Here is a 23,325-nt window from a genome sequence, read left to right on the forward strand (position 1 = left end):
TTTCCCCAGCTTGTCCGATCCCTTTGATGGGCCGGGATTTACTCTGTAAGCTTGAGGCTACTTTAACCTGCACTCCTGAAGGGGTAGGATTATTGATGACAGTGTTAGGAGATTCGGCCCCTACTCAGGGTAATTGGGAAACACCCCCCTCTCTCTCCCCTGACCTCACTGACTTGCCTTCAACCCTCTGGGGAATTTCTGACACTGATGTTGGCCTGCTCCTTTCGGCAGAGCCCGTAAGGATTCAGGTGAAGCCTTCCTTAACCCCCCCGTCAGTCCCTCAATACCCCCTGTCGCTGGAAGCCCGGGAGGGCATCCGCCCCATTATCGAGGGATTCATTGCACAAAAGCTAGTCCGCCCTCAGCGCACTCCCTGTAACACCCCTATACTGCCTGTCAAAAAGCCTCCTAAAAAGGACGAAGACCCTGTTCGTTGGCGCTTTGTACAGGATCTACGAGTTGTTAATCAGTATGTGGTCCCTCTTCATGCAGTAGTTCCTGACCCAGCTACTATCATCAGCCAAATCCCCTGGGATGCTGAGTGGTTCACTGTTATTGACTTAAAATCAGCTTTTTTCAGCATTCCTGTGCACCCAGACTCTCAGTATCTCTTTGGTTTCACCTGGGAGGGACAAAGTTATGTCTGGCAACGACTTCCTCAAGGCTACAGAGACAGCCCCACGATTTTCAGCCAGTGCCTCCGCCACGACTTGGAAGGTTTCACCAGTCCGCAGGAATCCACATTGGTCCTATACGTAGATGACATCCTATTAGGTAATCGCGAAAAAGCTGCCCTCCGCATCGATGGTAAGGCACTTTTATTATACCTACACACCAGAGGCCACAAGGTAGACCCTAAAAAGATTCAGTGGGTCTCACAAAAGGTCCGATATCTGGGCTTCCTGTTAACCCCAGAGGGAAGACAAATAAACCCAGCCCGCATAAAGACTATTCAAAACTGCCCTCTACCGAACACCAAAAAACAACTTCGAGGTTTCTTAAAATTAATTGGCTTCTGTCGCCCCTGGTTGCCGTCCTGCGGGGAGTTAAGCAAACCGCTCCACCGACTCACTGCTAACCTTGCTCCTGACCCTTTGCAGTGGTCCCCGGACACTATTCAAGCCTTTCAGTTACTCAAGGACAGTGTGGCCTCCTCCATGTCTCTCCGCCCCCCCAATTACAGCAAACCCTTTCACCTTTTTGTCCACGAGAGGGGCGGAATTGCTAGTGGTGTCCTTACCCAGCTGAGCGGGCCCCACCATTTCCCGCTTGCTTTTTACTCTCAGCAAATCGACCCTGTCGCTCAGGGAACCCCATCCTGCACCCGGACTCTGGCAGCAGCTGCCCTGCTGATCACAAAGGCAAAGAGCCTAACCCTGGGTCATTTTACCACGGTTTGGACCTCTCATGCCTTGTCAGCCCTTCTGCGTAGGGGCACAACCCAAGTCTTTTCGGCCCATCGTCAGCAACAGCTAAAGGCCGAACTCTTAGAAGACACTAACCTAATTTTTGAAAGGTGTGGACCCCTTAATCCAGCTACCTTGCTTCCTGACCTGCCAGTCCTCCAGGATCAGCACGACTGTGTGGAAGTAGTTTACAGCATCTTACAGATAAGAGACAACCTGTTTGACGTGCCACTGGACAACCCCGATTGCATCCTCTTCTCGGACGGAAGCTCCTTCTATGTTGATGGCAAGCGTTTCACTGGTTATGCTGTCACCTCTGAATGGGACATTCAAGAGGCCGCCTCACTGCCAGGCAACTGGGAAGCCCAAGCCGCTGAACTCTATGCCCTGGCCCGAGCTTGCCAGTTGGCCGCTGGTAAGACCGTTACCATTTTTACTAATAGCAAATATGCTTTTGGAGTTGTGCATTGTCATATCCACCTCTGGAAGTTTCGAGGTTTCCAGACAGCTGCCGGTAAACCCATTCAGCACCTCCCCCTCATCCACAAGCTTTTGGACGCCCTCCAAAAATCCTCTGTCCTGGCTGTAGTTCACTGCCGGGCCCATACTAAAGATAGTAGCCCCGTTACCCGTGGGAATGCCCTGGCTGACGCCTCCGCTAAAAAGGCTGCCACCTTACCTTTAGCCATGCCCACATTGGCTATTGCAGCCTCCTCCTTTACTCCACCGCACCCCGTACCAGTACCCGCTGCTGAACTACAATCGTGGGAGAGCCTCGGGGCCACTCTGGTCAAAGGGACCTGGCTTATGCCAGATGGCCGAGCCTGCCTCCCTCGCTCCACATACCCCGTGGCAGTTCGCTGGCACCATGAGAAAGGGGGTCACTACGGCACGCACGCCCTCGTGAACACCATCGCTCGCTTTTGGTATGCTCCAGGCATTCAACCCTATTGCCTATCAATAGTGAAAGCATGCAGCACATGTCAGCGTAATGGACCTGCTCCACCTCTTAACAAAATCAAGGGTGGAAAACCTCCGCCTGCTGCTCCATTTCAACATCTTCAAATTGACTTTGCAGATATGCCAAAGGCTTTTGAAAAAAAGCACCTCCTTGTTTTGGTTTGCCCTCTGACTTCCTGGGTCGAAGCTTTTCCTACTGCTAATTGTACTGCTGCCACAGTGGCAAAAATTCTCCTTAGAGACATTGTACCCCGTTTTGGCATCCCTCTTGTGCTCGACTCAGATCGCGGACCTCACTTTACTGGTCATGTCCTTGGCCGTTTAAAACAAGGACTGGGCATTTCACACTCCTTTCATACACCTTACCACCCCCAGTCTAGCGGGAAAGTTAAGCGTATAAATAGGGAACTTAAGTTTACATTGGCTAAATACTGTCAGGAAACAGAATTAAAGTGGCCTCAGGTACTTCCCTTGGTCCTGTTTCACCTTCGTACTCGCCCAACCCGCGCATTGGGATTATCCCCCTTTGAACTGCTCTATGAACACCCCCCCTTTCAAAGGCGGGGCACTACCACGTGCTGATGTTTCACTATTGGGAGGGGATCATTTAACCGCGTGTCAGTTTCTCTCCCTACAGGCTCGCCTCCGTACCCTTTGGAAAGCCTCGCAGTTTTCCCAGACCGTGCCGCTGGAGGAACAGATCCACCCGTTCCAACCAGGGGACTTCGTCTGGGCCAAAAAGTTCGTTCGTGACGACACCCTCCAGCCAAGGTTTACTGGACCCCACCAGGTTCTTTTAACAACCCAGACTGCAGTGTTCCTGGAAGGACGCAAATCTTGGATCCACCACTCCCATGTCAAGCCAGCCGTAGTGGACCACAGTGACGGACCAGCAGCTCTTGTCACCACTGAGGACACTGCCTTCGACCAGTGGACCAGCTTACCTCTCTCAGACATTAGACTTAAATTGACTCGAAAAAAAATGAGAGGACCCTTTATTCTGACAACTGTATGTTTTTTTTATGCTTTTTTAGTTTATTTTCTGCTTATGAAGAATGCTGTGTTTTTGTAAATGACACCTACTCTAACACTTTTCAAAGTACCAAACACCTAAGGGAAATGGCTAAAAACTACTCCTCTGGCCAGCCACCTTATGATTGGTGGGGAGCCTTATGAAATTGGCTGCCCGGATTTGGGTGGGTTAAAAAAACTCTTGGTGGGTGTTGTTGGGGCCATAGTAGTCCTTATAATACTGTGTTGCTGTATTCAGTGTGTCCCCTCCCTCATAAACTCATGTAAGTCAGTTTATTCTTTTCCCACTTCAGCTAAAAGCCTTACTCTCTTCGAATTGGGCGGCCCTTGAGATCTCGAAATAGGGTGTAGCTTTTTGATTAATAGTTATCTCAAAGCTACAAATGGAGGAATGTTGGGTCTAAACTTTTGGTGAACTTTGGGGAGCCAAAACACACCCAGACTGGCCGTCTCTGCATAATCCTTTCTGAACCCTTTATCGAACAAAGCACTGACCTGCAAACTACTCATGACACCCCCTTTATTAAGTAGCCATTAGCCTTTATCTCTATGCATTTACTTGTTAAACTTGCTTTTCCTGTAAAATATTGATTGATTATGCATGACCATTATCTTTTGTTAATCACTTTGTTTACTTCTGTGTATAAATATTGATGCTCACCCCTAATAAAGGGGCCACACTTAATCTAAAGCTTTTTAGAGCTAAGGATAGTGTGAGCCCGTTGATCAACGCATTGGTGTCTGGTCTCTGACAGAATTGTGTGCCCCATACCAACTCCGCACGAACTCGGGTGCTGGAGAGGTGAGTGAGGACTTGCTTTATTACCTAACAAGAGTTCCCACTGATGCAGCTGAGTAGCAACGGTGGTGATTTTGTTCTATTATTCCTGGGTGTAGGCAAGCCCACTTTCTGCTACCCTGGAACATCCTGGGCCTATTTCCCAGACTCAGTGCTGTATGCTGCAGTTTTTCCTAGCACTTTTAATAATAAAGTGCTAGTCTTACCTTCTCCCCTCTGGAAGACAACAGGGTTTCCGACTCTGTAGGATAGCTTGTCCAGATGCATATGCAGGCCATGTGGACAAATGACCTCCAACAGAAAACTGATAGGCCTGAAAGAAAAGCAGAAATCACACCTGTGAATCCGTCTGTGCCCAGTGTTTCTAATTGGGGCTAGAATAAGCAGGTGCCTTTCTAGAACAAGCACAGATGGCCCAATGAAGGATCTTAAGGGACAGTTAAACTCAGGAAAGAGAAGGTGCCAGAAAACCCCTTTCTCTCAGCTGGGGTTAGCCACATCCGAAGACTAGTTGAACTATTCTCTCTTCTTTTTTTTAAAGAAAATGACCTGCACTGAGTGGTTTAGTTCATTAAACTAGTGCAGGGGTAGGCAACCGATGGCTCGCGTGCTGAAGGCGGCACGCGAGATGATTTTTAGTGGCACTCACAGTGCCCGGGGTCCTGGCCACCAGTCCAGGGGGCTCTGCATTTTAATTAAATTTAAATTAAGCTTCTTAAACATTTTGAAACCTTATTTACTTTACATACAAAAATAGTTTAGTTATATATTATAGACTTATAGAAAAAGACCTTCTAAAAAGGTTAACATGTATTACTGGCACGTAAACCTTAAATTAGAGTGAATAAATGAAGGGGGGAGGGGAAATAAGCATGGGGAAATAGTTTTACACAAAGTAAACACCTGCCCCCAGTTCCTCACATCTCCTTGTCAATTGCTGGAAATGGGCCATTTTCATTACCACTACAAACAGTTCTTTTTCTCTCCTGCTGATAATAGCTCACCTTAACTGATTACTCTCCTTACAGTGTGTATGGTAACACCCATTGTTTCATGTTCTCTGTGTATATATATATCTTCCTATTGTATTTTCCACTACATGCATCCAATGAAGTGGGCTGTAGCCCACCAAAGCTTACGCTCAAATAAATTTGTTAGTCTCTAAGGTGCCACAAGTACTCCTGTTCTTTTTGTGGATACAGACTAACACGCCTGCTACTCTGAAACCTGCCTAATGAAGGTAGGCCCTAAAGAAAAGGATCAATTGCCAATAAAATTGAATTTTCTTTAAAAAAAAAAACAAACTGAATTGCCTCTGAAAAAAGAAGCAGACCCCTGTGGTGAATTCTGAAAGCCTGCCAGCCATTTCAGAACTTTACCACTGCTGCATCTTGCAGGGTTTCTCAGCGATACACTGACTTCCATAAATCATGATTTCCTTGGAGAAAAGTGTTGAAGGAGTTGACTTGCCACTCTTTATGCTCACTATTATCACAAGATAGTTGGAGTTCTGATTGTCTAATACAAATTCCTTATGTCTGGAAACTTTATAAAGAGTTAACCCTGGGGGAAGTTTTAATTTCAGGATGCCAAACATGATCCTGTGATGGTTTAAATGTCCCTTTGGCCTCAGTAAAAATGAGGAAATTGTACTGGTGGAGCATTGTGACTCCAATTTACTGAGACTTAAAAATATATTGTGTTGTGAGAAAAGTGCTAAAATGACTTCCCAATTGTAGGAACAAAGCAGTACAGTTTGCCCTGAGAGTTACTGTGCTATGAGTAGGATATACAGCTCACACCAGGAGCTGACGCCTTCACAGAGTGCCACTAAACTGTCACCATGGTGTTTGCTCTTTTAAGAAACAATGTGTGACTTGTCCATTTCCTCCTGCCCTCCCAAGTTATCTACAATAATATGTTGTTTCTGGAGTTTGCTCTCTGTTAATGGGATACATTTCTACAACCAGGTTAAGGTTTTATTTGACTCAGTATCATTGCCACTTTTGAAGGAATTGATGTTCTTTTAAGTAGCTTTTAGCTCATGGTCACATAGCATGTGATGTCAGGTCTAATTTTGTTTACTGCATCAGACAAATTCTGGCTTTGGTTGTCTGCCATATTGTAGTTATACTCAACAAAACTGCAGCCAAGAGGAGAAGAGAATTGAAGCACAAAAATCTGCCAATGGTTATTCAAAGACTCCAGCCTGCAATACTGTTTCTTGTTCTGAAAAGCCAGGGATTGCAGCATTGCACGCTGAGACTTGTAGTCTCTATGGCTTGCACAGAGATGAACGCAGCTGCAATTTGCTTCATTTTATAAGTGTCTGGCATGGCCCTTGGGCTTCTGGCAAGTTGCCAAAGTATCCCCAGGTCGACAAAGATTAGGTGCTCCGTGGGTATATTTCCACTCACCAGAGTCTTTCGTTTCTTCGGAAGGATGTGTTTCAGACTACCAATCTGTATTTGGTCATTTGAAGTCTCAAGTGAAGGTAGACTAGGTGCCCTGTGTAATGGCAGGAAAAGAAACATACATTTCAAAAAATGTGCAACAACATCCAAAATACTATTCTGAATGTCACTGGGCAACAAAAGATATGTAATTCCATCACCACCAGCTGGAACCCAATATGCTAGAGAAACCAGTGGTTTAGTGAGCTCTCCTAATAGGATGGGGGTGATAACAATGGAAGAGGGCAGAATCCAGGGGCAATGTTACTTACTCATTATGCCTTTTTCACATCACATCTCCCCATTTGTTGCTACCAGTGATACTCAGCACTTATAATTTCAGAGCTCCATGTGGCTGGAGTAGGTTAGTATTATTGTCCCCATCTTCTAGACACAGTAAATTAGAAATACAATCCTGTTGACCATCTCTGCTTCACTTGACAGGAAGTTTTTGGAAAGTGTAGGGGGCACTTTCCTGGTTCAAGTGCTGGAGAAACCAACTAGTGGCAGGGCTCTTCTCAACCTGCTGCTCACAAACAGGGAAGAATTAGTAGGGGAAGCAAAAATGGATGGGAACCTGGGAGGCAGTGACCATGAGATGGTTGAGTTCAGGATCCTGACAAAAGGAAGAAAGGAGAGCAGCAGAATATGGATCCTGAACTTCAGAAAAGCAGACTATGACTCCTTCAGGGAAATGATGGGCAGGATCCCCTGGGAGAATAACATGACGAGGAAAGGAGTCCAGGAGAGCTGGGTGAATTTTAAAGAATCCTTATTGAGGCTGCAGGAATAAACCATCCCGATGTGTAGAAAGAACAGTAAATATGGCAGGCGACCAGCTTGGCTTAACAGTGAAATCCTTGCTGATCTTAAACACAAAAAAGAAGCTTACAAGAAGTGGAAGACTGGAGAAATGACCAGGGAGGAGTATAAAAATATTGCTCAGGCATGCAGGAGTGACATCAGGAAGGCCAAATCACACTTGGAGTTGCAGGTAGCAAGGGACGTTAAGAGTAACAAGAAGGGTTTCTTCAGGTATGTTAGCAACTAGAAGAAGGTCAAGGAAAGTGTGGGCCCCTTACTGAATGAAGGAGGCAACCTAGTGACAGAGGTAGAAAAAGCTAATGGACTCAATACTTTTTTTGCTTCTGTCGTCACGAACAAGGTCAGCTCCCAGACTACTGCACTGAGCAGCACAGTATGGTGACGCGGTGACCAGCCCTCTGTGGAGAAAGAAGTGGTTCAGGACTATTTAGAAAAGCTTGACAAGCACAAGTCCATGAGGCTCTGTGCACTGCATCCAAGGGTGCTAAAGGAGTTGGCGGATGTGATTGCAGAGCCATTGGCCATTATCTTTGAAAACTCATGGCGAACAGGTGAGGTCCCGGATGACTGGAAAAAGGCTAATGTAGTGCCCATCTTTAAAAAAAGGAAGAAGGAGGATCCGGGGAACTACAGGCCAATCAGCCTCACCTCAGTCCCTGAAAAAATCATGGAGCAGGTCCTCAAGGAATCAATTCTGAAGCACTTAGAGGAGAGGAAAGTGATCAGGAACAGTCAGCATGGATTCACCAAGGGCAAGTCATGCCTGACTAACCTCATTGACTTCTATGAGGAGATAACTGGCTCTGTGGATGAGGGGAAAGCAGTGGATGTGTTATTCCTTGACTTTAGCAAAGTTTTTAATATAGTTTCCCACAGTATTCTTGCCAGCAAGTTGAAGTATGGGCTGGATGAATGGACTATAAGGTGGATAGAAAGTGGGCTAGATCATCGGGCTCAATGGATAGTGATCAATGGTTCCATGTCTACTTGGCAGCCGGTTTCAAGCGGAGTGCCCCAAGGGTCAGTTCTGGGGCCGTTTTTGTTCAATATCTTCATTAATGACCTGGAGGATGGTGTGGATTGCACTCTCAGCAAGTTTGCAGATGACATTAAACTGGTAGGACTGGTAGATACGCTGGAGGGTAGGGATAGGATACAGAGGGACCTAGACAAATTAGAGGATTAGGCCAAAAGAAATATGATGAGGTTCAACAAGGGCACTGTTACAGACTAGGGACCGAGAGGCTAGGCAGCAGTTCTCAGAAAAGGAACCTGGGGGTTACAGTGGACGAGAAGCTGGATATGAGTCAACAGTGGGCCCCTGTTGCCAAGAAGGCTAACGGCATTTTGGGCTGTATAAGTAGGAGCATTGCCAGCAGATTGAGGGACGTGATCATCCCACTCTATTCGGCATTGGTGAGGCCTCACCTAGAATACTGTATCCAGTTTTGGGCACCACACTACAAGAAGGATGTGGAAAAATTGGAAAGAGTCCAGTAGAGGGCAACAAAAATGATTAGGAGGCTGGAGCACATGATTGCTAGGGAGAGGCTGAGGGGACTGGGATTATTTAGTCTGCAGAAGAATAAAATGAAGGGTAGCGGTGGTGGCAGGGCTCTGGCGGCATTTTAAAGGGCCTGGAGCTCCACTGCGGTGGTGGCGGCTGGAGCCCCAGTCCCTTTAAATCGCTCGCCTCTGCAGCTGGTAGCTCCAGGAATGATTTAAAGGGCCCAGGGCTCCCGGCCACAGCTGGAGCCTCAGGGCCTTTAAATTTTGATTTAAAGGGCCTGGGTATTTAAAGGTCCTGCCTCTTCTGGTTGAGGCCACGCCCCCTGCTCAGGACTCTGGCGTACCAGTAAGTCCTTTAAGTTACTTTCACCCCAGGGTACCAGATGACAGAACAAGGAGCAATGGTCTCAAGTTGCAATGGGGGAGGTTTAGGTTGGATATTAGGAAAAAAAATTCACCAGGAAGGTGATGAGGCACTGGAATGGGTTACACCTAGGGAGGTGGTGGTGGAATCTCCTTCCTTAGAGGATTTAAGGTCAGGCTTGACAAAGCCCTGTGAGATGATTTAGTTGGGGTTGGTCCTGCTTTGAGCAGGGTGTCGGACTAGATGACCTCTTGAGGTCCCTTCCAACCCTGATATTCTATGACAGAGAAGATTCAATGAATTCAAGCCCACTGCTGACCAAACATCCACTCATCTCTCAGAGTTGGCGTCCTGCTGCCTTTGGTCATAATGTGTAATTTTCTTTGGCAGCTTTCATTTTCTGTCCCCTTAATCACCTTTTGGATTCACTAGCACAGATTTCTGGGTTGGATATGCAGAGGGTGTAACCAGGAGCACTCCTTCCAACACCAGTTGCTTATAAATGCAGATGACTAGAATTTACAAGGGGTAAAAATATGGCTGCACTCACATCTTTTGGGGAAATAGGGTTGCCATCTATTTGACTCCATGATACAGCAAAACTATGGTTATTTCTGGATGTTTCAATGAAGTTGCATTGTCACTTTGCCACACGCGGCACAGCACTGATCTGTCACTCAGGACTGCAATCTGGGAGTCATCTTGAACTGGGGTGACCAGACAGCAAGTGGGGGTAATAGGAGCCTATATAAGAAAAAGACCCAAAAATCGGGACTGTCCCTATAAAATCGGGACAGCTGGTCACCCTATCTTGAACTCATCTCTCTCTCTAGGTCCTTACATCCAGATTATGTTGAAATCATACAGATTCTTTCTGCTTAACAGCTCTAAGATACGGTCTTTCCTATCTATCCAAACAGCTAAAACTTTTATCATTACTGCAGCCACCTTTTCTCTGGCGTTGACAAATGCAACTATGCAATCCTTCAGAATGCTGTTGCAAAGGTCACTTTCCTAGCCTGTCACTATGTGTCACCCTTCTCGTTGAATCCCTCCACTGGCTCCCCCTTCTCAACTGCATCAAAAGTAAGCTACTTAACTTTCAATGCCCCTAGTGACCTACCCCTACTCTACCTATCATCTTTCACTACTGAGATGTCGACTCCCAATGATCAGGATGCCAGCCTCCATTCTCTCACTCTTTACATTTCCAAACAAGCACCTTTGTGCTTTCTCTCATGCTACCCCTCACACCTGGGAAGAGCGCTGATGTACATCTGCAAAGCTACCTCATTATCCTCCTTCTAAACACCCTTTCAAACTCTCCTTTGCTACAATGCCAACAAAAACTTGAAAATGGCCAGGCTGCTGGCTTGCTAAGATAAATGCCCATCACGCTAGTGTGTGTTGTTCATATATGTACAACCAGCCTAAGACTTTTGACTGGGAACACTTTAGAAACCTAAAAGTCTAGTAAATAAATTGCTTCAGAAAATCTGTCCTCAATGCTTTTGTAGGTGCGAAGAAGAAAAGAGGCCTCCAATATTTCGAAATCCTACATTACTATTAAAGTGGTGAGGTACTGTTGGCAGATCGACACAGGCTGCAGCTATGTGCTACTGGAAACATTTCTGAATATCTCCAGTACATCACAGGTTGTAAAACATGAAATAACTTGCATCTTTAAGGATTTGTAGCAATCAGATAATGGAACTGCAATTTTAATGCATCTACTGCTTCATTTAATCAAAATGGATCCTAACCATCCAGAGATGTAAAATCATATAATCACACCTGTAGCTAACCATGAGCCTGAACCATGCACAATCTCCAGTGACTTCAATAGAAATTAAGTGAATTTAGGATTCTGGAGAACATGCTCAGATTTTTGCAGGGTTGGGCCTTCAGACTGGATTGCTGCTATTACCTAGCTGCCACAAGTGTCAGGAAGGCATTTTTCTCTCAGATGCACCACTGGACTATTGGCCAGGTGCATGCTGGGTTTTCTTCTTCTACTGACAGAAGCAGGATCTCAGACTAGATTGCCCATGGTTTGGTATGGAAAATCCCATGCTTCATACCCTGTGATATGTAAATATATTTAAAGAAACCCACAAGTGAAAAAGCTGTGTCTAGGTTCTCTCCACAAGTGATAACAATTGTATCCTGGACTACAGTGCAGAAGGTTAGATCCAAAAGGTAGAATCTGCTCGTTATAATATCAACACAGCAATGTTTAGCAAAACTGGAGCTACAAGAAAGGCTAGTTGATTTGAGACAGGATGCTTCTCAGCCACTGTCCGATAGACAGAGAGATCCTGTAGAGGCAAGAGCTCAATACCCACAATTTCCACTTAACGAAGGCTGCTTTTACTACATGTAAAAGTCCAGTTTTCTCATATCATCCACTAAGGTTGCAGTTCTGTAAATTGACGCTAGTAAACAACCACACATTGATTTGGGATGTAAATAAAACTAAATACCAAAGAAAATGCAAGTGAACAGAAAGAGCAGGTCAGCATAAGAGTTACATAAATCAATACAGGGCATATGCAAACTTGGTCACACATCTAGCATTTCTTACTGCGAGCAAAAATAACAAGTCACTTCTACGGTGCATGTAAGATGCTCCCTATGTAACTTAATATAAATATTTTGTAAATACCAGTAGGTAAGAATATATGGTGGAAGAGAGAAGCAAATATATGAACTCAAAAATTTCTGTTATGTTAAAATGTAAATGTTTCAGCAAAAATATGGTTTCAAGTAATAAACTGTTATGAGTTCTATAGTTTGGAACTTACTGTCTTGTGTGCATTTAAAACTTACTTCCTAATATTGCATTAAAAAATTTTTTACATTTAATTTACACTTCATCTTTCTTAGGCATCACTTGGAAGTCTTTGATATTGAAACCTTGACAGGTAGCTAACGAACAGCTGCTGGAATCCCTTGTGGCCTTTTGCTTCAGGTCTCGTTTCATCTTGCTTTTGTAATCTGGCTGGGTTTTGCCTTCTTTTGATTGGGGTGGTCTGGATTCAGGATTGCATCTTAAATCTACCATGCTAAGCAAGACTGGCTTCTGTGGTCACCCTACAAACCCTGTCATCTCCACTAGGTGCCATTATAATCTCCCTTAATTCAGCAGAACTCCGTCCCTGAAGTATCTGATAACGAACTTTTCAATGAACTATTGAAATAAGATTTGTAGTTAATGTAGGGAAGCCTAAAGGCTGTTGCTGAAGAATGTATGACGCATTGATTCATGGGTCAGGAGCTCTTTGTACTCTAGCTGTCCACCTTGATTTCCTAATCTTCAAGACGATTTCTGTTTATAGCTGTTATTTCAGGCTGTTTATAACAAGCCTTCTCACTCTCAGTGACAGTGGGGTTACCAGATGATAATTGCAGTTACTTGCATCCTGGGTCTCTCAACCACTCTTGACAGATTTTTCATGAGTTTACTAATAAGTATCTGCAAAATCCTGGTATAATTAGAGTTGGTTGATATCCCTCTAATTATCTTGTTGCAATGAAGAATGAAAATAGGGAGGTAAATGGCCTTGGTTCTCATACTCAGGGGATTTTTTTTTATGAGTTTTTTTTCTAGGATCATTTACCAAAATACTGATTAAAACTTGCAGCTGTTTCCTATCTGTTTCACTCTCAATTGTGTTTTTTGGGAAATTTAGAAAATATTAATACTCATGTTTTTTCAAGCCTAGGGTAATGATTCCTACAGTAGTTTTATAAACACACTTGCAGCTATAAATGTACAGTAAATTAAAGCAAATAAATAGTGCATAAATAGCTCATGAATCAAGCAACTCCTTCTGTGACCATGGAGCTTAATTCAAAGTTTATTACTTGTTTGCGTACTATAATCCCTGGAATAAAAAGTGGAAAATCAGGTCATTTTATGACTGCAAAATCTTTGCTGTAACATAAGTAGAAGTAGTTCACCGGGGTTGCAAGTTTTATGGAACCATAAGGTGAATCGTGGAAACCATTTAAAAACCCCATGAAACCTAAGATAGCCTGTTCAGTCTAATTCTCTTCCTAATTATAGTTAAATATGAAAAACTATTTTAAAGCAACATTAAGGATGGTGACGACTACACTCATCAGAACATGAGAATAGCCCTACTGGGTCAGACCAAGGGTCCATCTAGCCCAGTATCCTGTCTTCTGACAGTGCCCAGTGCCCCAGAGGGAATGAACAGACAGATTATCATCAAGTGATCCATCCCCTGTTGCTCATTCCCAGCTTCTTGCAAACAGAGGTTAGGGACACCATTCCTGCCTATCCTGGCTAATAGCCATTGATGGACCTATCCTCCAGGAATGTATCTAGTTCTTTTTTTAACCTTGTTATGGTCTTGGACTTCACAACATCCTCCTCACTCAGCCTTAGGAAACTGCACTGAGAATGTGCATATCTGTGGGATTTAAGGGAGTTTCCAACAACGAGGAGGTTAAATGAGCAAAACTCATTCCACTCCTGACCCAAACACCTTCAAGAAACCCTTTTCATTCCCAGAACATCTCACTCCATTAATCCATGTCCCAAACTGCACAGATTAGCTAGCATCCACTCTTTATTATATTATTATTTATTTGCACTGTGGTGGTGTCTAGAATAGTAGTTCTCAACTAGTGGCCTATGGGCTACTTGTGGTCCAATCAGCACACAGCTGCATCCCATGTGACATCCTCCAGGCCATACAGGTAGTATATATACTGTGGCTGCAGCCCACACAACACACAGTGAGCTGCATATGCAGCCCACAGTGGTAAAGAGGTTGAGAACCACTGCTCTAAAGGCTCCAATCTGTGGTCAAAGCCCCTTTGTACTAAACATAACAGAGGGCTGAATCCTGCCCTGAAAAGTTTTTAATCTGAGTATAAAGAAGGCAGATGGCCAAATGACCAAAGTCATCTACTCAGAACTGGCCAATCTTCCGAGGGTTATCACATCCTGTTTTTCCTATGTATTGAAGCACACCTGATGCAAGCATTAAGCACTGCTCTGAAACCCTGCCAACACCTACAACCAGAAGGGAGAGTTAAATCCCAAGTGGCATTCTTAACCATTCCACTAAAAATGGGGCTACAACATTATTTATTAAAGGAAAAATCTAGCAGCAGCACAGCACAGACCGAGGGCTTGTCTACACTACCACTTAAGTCAATGTAAGTTATGTTGCTCAGGAGTGTGAAAAAAACACCCCTCTGAGATACATAACTTACATCGACTTAAAGCAGCATCTACACTGTGCTATGTCAGTGGAAGAGGCAGAGTAATTACATTGACAGGATAGTGCTCTCCCGTCGATGTAATGCATCTTCATCAGACGCTACATCAGTGCGACAGCACCGATTTTGCATGGTAATGAAGACAAGTCCTGAGACCCTACACTAACAAATCAGAGCAAAGCCTTGGTGATAGATAGTATGTACAGGTCACACCCATATTGCAGAATAAAGAACAGAAAGGGTCTCTTTGATAGTGTCTCTAAAGTGAACCCTTATCTTAAACATAGAACTTGTGTCTTGAAATGGTAATATTCCAAAACATTCACCATCAAAGCACTCAGCATACCATCCTCATATTGGACATTAGGGTACTCTAGATTAGACAGATTATAGGTTCATTCCAAAATGGCATTTCCTACCTCCACTGATTCATGTGAAATAAACGAAATTTCAGGTTGAAGGAACAACCATTAGGAACTTTAAAACATTTAAAAATATTTTGTTTATGCAGGTCACTGCAATAACCTCCTAGGACTGTCCCCCATAGGCATTCAACAGAGCATAGAGGGTGCCCACCCAAATGTTTCCCAAAGCAAAGTACTATACAGAATGAAGAATAACGCACACTATGGCATTACTGAACTGAGGCCTGGTCTATACTGGGGAGGGGAAGGCGAGCTAAGTTGGTCTAAGTTACGCAACTTCAGTTATGCTATTTTCATAGCTGAAGTTGACGTACTTAGAGCTACTTACCACGGTGTCTTCACTGCGGCAGGTCGACTGCTGCCGCTCCTCCATCGACTCCACCTACGCTTCTTGCTCTGGTGGAGTACCGGAGTCAACAGGGGAGCGCTCGGCAGTTGATTTATTGCATCTTCACTAGACGTGATAAATCGACCCCCAGTGGATCGATCGCTCTGCCGTAAGTGCAGACATGCCCTAAGAGTGGTAGGTCCCTGTGAAACCTGTTATGGAAATGATGGCACATCCATGGATAGATCTAAAGAGGCTAAGTGAAGCAGTAAAAGGGGAAAGGTATAATCTCTCCACTGTAGGGACTATAATCTCCAAATTAGTTTGTGCAACAATATGTTCGTTAGTGCTGATGTCTGGGTAGTGGAACAGAATCCAAGCTGAAAACTTTTATAATGCAGTTCGGAAGGTATCATTTTTGTAACCTCTTGTTTGGCATCACAAGCATCCCAGCAATTTTCCAGAGGAAAATGAATGAGATTCTCCAAGGCCGGGAGGGAATGGAAGTTCATATGGATGACATTTTAGTTGATGGGGGAGTCAGAGAAAGAGCATAATAAACCAATAGCAGAATATGCACCAGGGAAGTCCCTAGTAGTAGATGACAGTGGGTAAGCTCAGCTCATTTGCTTATGGGTCAAGAGATTGGAACAAAACTGCCAATCTTCATCCCAAGTGGCTCTGCTTAAAGGATCTGAGATAGAGATGCCAAATGTAAAATCTCAGGCTTTAGCCTTTAAACAGTAGAATGCACCTAACACTTACCCAAGCTTAAACAAGGAGACCCAGTCCAAAGAAAACTGAATTAGGAAAGATATTGGACAATTCCAGTCATCAATGGACAAAGCTGCACCCCAAGATCCTGCATAGTTCAGGCTAACAGAGGTACAAAGAAGCTGAAGAACCACCAGCAGATAACCAACACAGCTGATTCCAAACACAGATGAATGTTTTGCTTATAGCAATAGCACTCACAGCACAGCTGGAGCCTGGAGTGAATGGGTAGGATTCCACTCAGAAGAATCCTAAATCTACTGAACCAGAGTCTACATCTTTGGGATTTGATAATCCAGATCAATCAACTGGACATAACTGTTCTCAGTCACAAAACCGTGAAGCTGGTGACTCATCTGGGTAATTTGTTGTTAAAAATTATTTCTTGTTACTGGTTGTTTATACAAAAAAACCCAACCAAACAAAACCACAAAACCCAACCAAACCTATTTTCTTAATTTTAATAAAGTTCCTTGTTCAGTATTAGAAGAAAGCAACTCTTTCTGAGGTCCTTTACTAATGTCATATAACAGTACATGCCCAAATATGAATAGAATCTGGTAGGGCAATGTCCTCAGGGTTCGAAGTACCTGTATTGTTCGTAACTGACCACTTTGTTTCAAAATGAAATTAAGAGAGCAGAGATCACTAATCATGCACGGCTGAAATAACATCAAAATGCTTCCTCTATTTACAGCCACGTTTAACTATTACAACAATTGCAAGAACTAGGCTGCCAATAAGGTTTATTCCAAACTAGGAAGCAAACAGAAAAAGCCAGGCTCAGGGAAAGCAAAAGCAACGCTTACCACATGGAAAAGATTGGTAGAGAGAAAAATGTTATCTTCAGGCTCTGTAAACGTAATTAATGATAAACAATGGAAATGTTAAATGAAAATATTAAAGAATGTTCTTTTTATTGTAAATGTGTATAATTGTGGCTAACATCATGTTATACATTGAAAAGACAAAACCTATCACCTATGGCATAAGACTGAGGGTTGTGAATTCAATCCTTGAGGGGGCCATTTGGGGATTGGTCCTGCTGTGAGCAGGAGGTTGGACTAGATGATCTCTTGAGGTCCCTTCCAACCCTAATAATCTATGAATATATCTGCATACCAATAGTCCTTCATTAGGAGCCTACAGCCAGCATGATCTGTGATAATATCAGATCTCATAAACTAAACAGGGCCAGTCCTGGTCAGTATATGGGATGAAAGACCTCCCAGGGTGGTATTAATATTAAACTTACTCGTGGGGGAATTCTGCACCACTGTGCACATGCAGAATTCATGTCCCCCTGGAGATTTTTTTTCTCCACAGAATATAGATTCTGCTGGAGAGGTGCTGCAGTTACACCTTTTGCCCACCAAGCGCTGCTGTGGCACCAGAAGAGAGGGCAGCCAGCCAGCAGCTGTGTTCCTCACAGCTGGGCCAAGTGAGGAGGCATGGGAGCAGAGCCCTAACAAAGAATTTTTGTGCCCGAGGCAAGGGCTGGCTCCAGGCCCGTCGGCAGCAATTCAGCAGCGGGTCCCTTAGTCCCTCTTGGAAGGAAGGACCCACCTCCAAATTGCCACCAAAGAACGAATCAAGCAGTGGCAGCAATTCAGCAGCAGATCCTTCCCTGAGTGAGGGACCCGCAGCTGAATTGCCAGCAATCGCAGCTATTTTTCACCCCCACTTGGGCAGTAGAGCTGCGCCCCTCCGCTTTGCACGCCCAAGACAAGTGCCTCACTCGCCTTGCCCTTGTTACAGCACTGCATGGGAGGGATAGAGTGGGGCACATAGGACTGCTGGGGGGTATTTCACAGACCCACGAGTGGGGGGACAGACTGGGGTGCAGGCTCAGGAGCTAGTGATATGACAGCATTGAGCCAGGGGCTGAAGGGAGCAGGGGTTGCAGGGCCACATGGAGATGGGGGGGGGGTGCAGGACAAATGTGCCTGATTGAATGGGAGAGGCTAGGGGTCAACCAGAGTTTGCATGGGGGAGGCTCCCCAACAATCCCTCCCCCCACTGAAAAAAACCTCATTCCATATTTCTCGCACCCACACCTGACAATCCTCCAGGTTCACCTCCAGGCTCCTTCCCTCTCCCTCAGCTCCTCCTTTACCTCTTAGCCTCAAACCTTTGCACTGCCTCTGGGAGGTTTGAGAAATAGGTTTCTGTATTGCAGTTTGAATGAATTATTACTCAAAGTTCTGGACTAATATGCCTAGTGAGGAATCTCTTTGTCAAAAAACATATCCTGAGTCTTGTTTTGTGTGTCTGTATCTTTACAGACATTCCTGCCGACAGGTATTTTGAAATAAATTATGCAAATAACTGAAACTGACGTGATTATATCGTGTTGCATTGACAACTAAAATATGCAGAATTGTGCAATACGGCGCATGCAATTTTTAACAGTGGGGGCGGACTTCCCCTAGGGAGTATCAATCCAACGTGCGGTAGGGCTGGACCGGCTCTCGGGTGGAGGCGGCGCAGACCCGGCTCCTTCGAGTGCCAGCAGCAATGTCTGCGAGCCTGGCCCGGCTCCCGCCCACCCGTCACCGCACCGGCCGCTCCGCCGCGCGCCCCGCTTGAACCAGCCCGCGGAAGACGCGGCGCAAATAAAGCGCCGAGTAACTGTGGCTCCCTCAGCACCGCGGCCCTTCTCCCGCCCCGCCCCGCGCGGGAGCTGTGTCCTCCCTCAGGCCGACAGCGGCTCCCCGGGCACGCGGCGCTGACCCGGGCTCCCACCGCCCACGACCTTACCCAGGCGAAGGGGCCAGGGCCATGGCCGGGCGCAGACAGGGCGCGGGGTTGTTGACACGGTTACCATGGAGACAAGCCCCGCCCACCTCCCAGGACCCCACCTCTGCCATAGCTGGCCGGCGGCCGCCTGACAAAGGGCTGCGCGCTCGTCCGAGCGAGTGGGGTCGTGTCGTGACAGAGCCCAGCTTGGGGGGCGGGGTGTCGGTAGGGGCGGCTGGGCCCGCTTGAGGTGTCCCCGCCGAGGTGACCTAGCCCGCCAGCGTGCGCCCCGGGCAAGGCGACGGCTACCTGGAGGGGGGCGTAGGGGGATCCTCTGGTGAAGGCAGAGGGCGGGCTGTAGGGTGCTTGGGGAAAGCGGGGTGCAGAGGCCGTAGGGGGATACCCTGGGAGGGGCGGGGGGCAGACTGTAGGGGAATACTTGAGGAAAGGGGGGAGGGGTTCAGCCTGCAGGGGTACCCGGGGAAGGATGCATGACGGGTACCTTAAGCAAGGCGGAGGGGGGTAGGATGCAGGGCGGGTACCCTAAGGGCGGGGGGGCGGTAGGATGCAGGGCGGGTATCTCAAGGCGCGGGGGCGGTAGGATGCAGGGCGGGTACCGTAGGCAACGCGGGGAGGAGGGCAGGCTGTAGGGGAGAACGCTCGGGGTAGTTACCCTAGGGGACCAGGGTTGGTGTGTGCGTCAGGGGTTTAGCCCTGGGGGAGGGTATTTCCCGGGACGGAACGTTATGGAGGTCCCCACACCGGTATCGCCGGGGCACAGTTCTGAACACGGCGCCGTGCCTGGCTCTCCGGCGGCCTTCTGGGGCTTGTAGTGCCTTGCGCCGCCTTGCCAATGTGGACAGCAGCTAGAGTGAACTCTCGTTCCCAGCGTGCAGTGCGCCATAGCGCAGGGGCGGGGCCCTTGGCGCGGTGCCTCTCGGGAGCTGTAGTCCAGGCATGCGGGAAGCGGCTTGTCAGGGGCGGGGAGCGGACTCGGATTCCCGTCGGGGCCGCGGCCCCATTGTGGCCGGGCCCGCAGCCCATTGGCTGGCGGAGGGAGCTGGGCCTCGCTCCCCGTCCGGTGACACAATAGCGAATCCAAGATGGCGGATCCGGGCGCAGGGAGCTTGCACGGGGGGGACGCGGGGCTGCCGTGCCCGCCCGAGGAGCAGGAGCTGAGCCAGCGCCTGCGCCGCCTCTACCCGGCCGTGAACCAGGCCGAGACGCCGCTGCCCCGCTCCTGGAGCCCCAAGGACAAGTACAACTACATCGGCCTCTCGCAGGGCAACCTGCGCGTCCACTACAAAGGTGCCGGCAGCCGCGCCGGGAGCCCCGGGCCGGGAGTCCGGCCGCCCTCGGGGCAGACCGAGGTGCTGGGGCCGGGAGGAGCCGGCCCCGGGCTGGTCCAGGGCAGCCGGGCCGCTGCGGGGGGCGGGGGCCTGGGCGCAGCCTGCCCCTCTCTGGGAAGAGGGGCCCCGGGGGGCAGACCTGGAGTCGGGCTTCTCCCTGCCCGGGCGGCCCCCCGCTGAGGGGGGGCGGAACCGGGCCGGACAGAGGGGTGGTAGTTCGGGGATCATGTGCCCACCCCCCCAACTCAGTCGCTACCACAAACCACGCCGAACTGCCCCTCGCACTTTTGGGGGGGATGTTTGGGGCTTGAGCCGTCCCTGGGGTTTTCCTGGACTAGGGAGAGCTAAAGCGGCGCTGAGCCCAACCCCCCTGCTCCTGCCTTATATAACACTTTGCGGTGTCATTTAGCTGGCGGCCTGGCTTCTCCTCTGCAAGGCTCTGCCTCTGTAGGGTCTCCTGTTGTCTCTGCCACCCCCTTATAATGCTGGCTAAAGAGGTTCCCGCCTGGGTACCTCCACCACTTGAGTTCATAGGAAACCAGTCAAGTTCAGAGCTCTAAGACCCATGATTTCGTGTTTCTCCCCTCCCCACTGTGATGGAGGCTGCCTTTCCAGAATAGCTAGAGAGAGCTGAGCATACCGTCGTCCCTTAGCCTAATAAACACTGATGTCATCTTCATCTTGCATAATTGGTTTCTTTTGGGTGCTGAGATTTCAAAACCAGGGGTGGTAGTATGCTTTTTTTTCTCAGCACCTTAAGAGGGTAGGAAAAGGGAAAGCTGCAGGAGCACATATTGTAGGTATTTTACATGGTGGCACTGCAGGCTTGTCTTTTTTTAACTGACCAAGGAGTCATCTTCTAATTTCTCAGATGCAGAATGAATTTTGCTGTTGCAAGTCCTTTGCTCTGTTCATATGGTGTTATTGTGAAATGAAGGGCCTAGGACCTTGCACCCATTAAATACTCATTATTCAACTCTTTCCTAGGTCATGGGAAAAATCACAAAGATGCTGCGTCAGTCAGGGCCACACACCCCATCCCTGCAGCTTGTGGCATTTATTACTTTGAAGTGAAGATTGTCAGTAAAGGTAGAGATGGGTAAGTGCACTGCTCTAATTTGATTCCAGTGTTTTATATGTGTTTACTAGCTCTGTTTTGCTCAGTCTCCCTTGTTGTAAGGGTTAGAGGTCACTCAGATGACATTTATAGTAGCCAGATATGTGGTGAGTTGTTATGTCTGTGTAGTCAACAGGTGGCAAGCCAGTAATATATATTGGAATGTAGCTGCTCCCTGTGCTGTTTTGTATGGGTAATTATGACAACTTGAGAAGTACTGAGTCTCTAATGCAGTTTGAAATTCAATAGTGTTCCCCGTTGTTTCAGTAATGTCTGAATAACTAATAGACTGCTGGAACTGAATAAACAGATATTGCAACATCCTTGATAGCTGGACTGGTTTCCTGTAACATCAGGGGAAATGGAAAATTTGTCTCCGTTTCTCAAGTCTGGGAGGGGACAGCCCATAAACTGATATAATTCCCTTCAAGGAATCACTCATATCAAGATATGTGGAAGCTTTGCTAAATAATTAGGGGAATGTGAGTGAACGAGGGAGTGACATGGGTCATTAATCACTGAGAATTGCTACTTTGTAGAGCCTGGTCTACACTAGAGTGTGGTTGACCCAACTACATTGCTCATAGGTGTGAAAAATCCACACCTGTGAGCGATGTAGTTAAACCGACTTAATCCATGTTTTAGACAGCACTAGGTCAAGGGAACAATTCTGTTGTTGACCTGTGTGATAAATGAGAGGGAGGATAGCTCCCTTTTGTGGACACCCAGCCAGCCAATTAGCTATGAAATCCTTCTTGGAAGCTGTTCTCTACTTTCTTTACCTGTAAAGGATTAAAAAAGCCCTTAGGTAAAAAGAAGGGAGGGGGCACCTGATTAAGAGCCAATGGGAAGGGAAGAATTTCTTTAAATTGGGGGGAAAACTTTCCTTTTGTTGGTCTGTTGTTCTCTGGAGAGAGGAGAGGAGATGCAGAGCAGGAACAGAGCTGGACTATAATGTAGGAAGCTTTAAGCCAGGTATGAAAAACCATCAGGTCATACCTAGAGATTGCTTATCTGAAACCCCAGATATGTAAATCAGTCAGGGAAGGTCTATTTCTTATCAGCTTATGGGCTCCGCTATGCTAGCCCCAGTTGCTTTTGTTTTGCTTGTAACCTTTAAGCTGAACCTCAAGAGAGCTATTTTGATGCTTAATTTTTGTAATAGTTTTTTTTTTTTGATCTAGCAAAAAGCCTAAGTTCCAGATGTATTTTCTTTCTTTTTGTTTTTAATAAAATTTACCTTGAGGACACCCCACAGGAAGGAATTCCCAAGTGCGCCCTTCTGGGGTCTCAGAAGGGTTTTTTTGTTTTGGCATTTGGGTGGTGGCAGCATCTACCCATCCAAGGTCAGAGAGAAGCTGTAACCTTGGGAGTTTACAAGCCTAGAGTGGCCAGTATTAATTTTTAGAATCCTTGCGGGCCCCCAACTTCTGCGCTTAAGGTGCCAGAGTGGGGAATCGACCTTGACAACCTGTCTGCCTCCTTTCTGGATAGTGGGAGAACTCCTCCCATCACTGTAGGGCTGTCTACACTGAAGTGCTAAAGTAGAGCAGGTGCAGGACTGCTTCTGTGCCGCTGTTGTGTTTCAAGTGTAGACGCTCCCTAGCTTTATTCACACAAGCCAACCAGCCTCCTGAAAGGCCCAACTGAGAAATGAGGACACTTCGGGGCTGGCTTATTGACTCATATTCCGATACAAACCCTACTTCTAATGTTGGCTCTAGCCCTCAATGTTTGGAAGTGTAGCAAAGGGTGGTGCTTTCCAAATCTGAGCTCTGGGAGAGCTTGAACCTTATGTCTCAACTATTACGTTTGCTGGATGAAAAGGAGTAGCAGTAATTGAGCTCTGCGAGGAGGTCAGTCATCGTGTCCAGAAGCTATCCATGTGCAGTGAGAAGAAGAGCTATCTAAAGGGAAGAACACGAGGCCTTTGTGAATGTAGATTGGATCTGTGTATCTTCTACCATCAGTCCTGGCCCTGGATTTCCA

General features: G+C 46.8%; 2 protein-coding genes and 1 long non-coding RNA gene across 9 annotated transcripts in view; 1 reads left to right on the forward strand and 2 right to left on the reverse strand.

Moving 5' to 3' along the window:
- Nucleotides 1-23,325, reverse strand: part of LOC127034063 (uncharacterized) — a 163,767-nt gene that overhangs the window by 47,771 nt on the left and 92,671 nt on the right. The gene's annotated exons all lie outside the window — the stretch shown is intronic.
- TSNAXIP1 (translin associated factor X interacting protein 1) overlaps nt 1-23,325 on the reverse strand; it is a 234,700-nt gene that overhangs the window by 37,307 nt on the left and 174,068 nt on the right. For 4 of the 6 annotated variants that reach the window (XM_050922390.1, XM_050922391.1, XM_050922388.1 and 1 more), the window contains exons 1-3: nt 18,892-19,141; nt 6,615-6,705; nt 4,404-4,510 (exon numbers count right to left, since the gene is read on the reverse strand). In XM_050922390.1, coding sequence (XP_050778347.1) covers nt 4,404-4,510; nt 6,615-6,705; nt 18,892-19,001 — 308 coding nt within the window. In that variant the 5' untranslated portion in view covers nt 19,002-19,141. Of the gene's footprint in view, nt 1-4,403; nt 4,511-6,614; nt 6,706-18,891; nt 19,142-19,543; nt 19,566-23,325 lie in introns of those variants that run through there. The other 2 variants (XM_050922393.1, XM_050922394.1) reach the window with 2 other exon arrangements.
- Nucleotides 19,537-23,325, forward strand: part of RANBP10 (RAN binding protein 10) — a 157,205-nt gene continuing 153,416 nt past the window's right edge. Inside the window, exons 1-2 of one of the 2 annotated variants that reach the window (XM_050922409.1) lie at nt 19,537-20,178; nt 21,207-21,318. In XM_050922409.1, the coding sequence (XP_050778366.1) occupies nt 19,974-20,178; nt 21,207-21,318 (317 nt within the window). In that variant the 5' untranslated portion in view covers nt 19,537-19,973. The remainder of the gene's footprint in view (nt 20,179-21,206; nt 21,319-23,325) is intronic. The other variant, XM_050922408.1, reaches the window with a different exon arrangement.

The sequence above is a fragment of the Gopherus flavomarginatus genome, chromosome 14, assembly GCF_025201925.1.
Source record: "Gopherus flavomarginatus isolate rGopFla2 chromosome 14, rGopFla2.mat.asm, whole genome shotgun sequence".
Lineage (NCBI taxonomy): Eukaryota > Metazoa > Chordata > Testudines > Testudinidae > Gopherus > Gopherus flavomarginatus.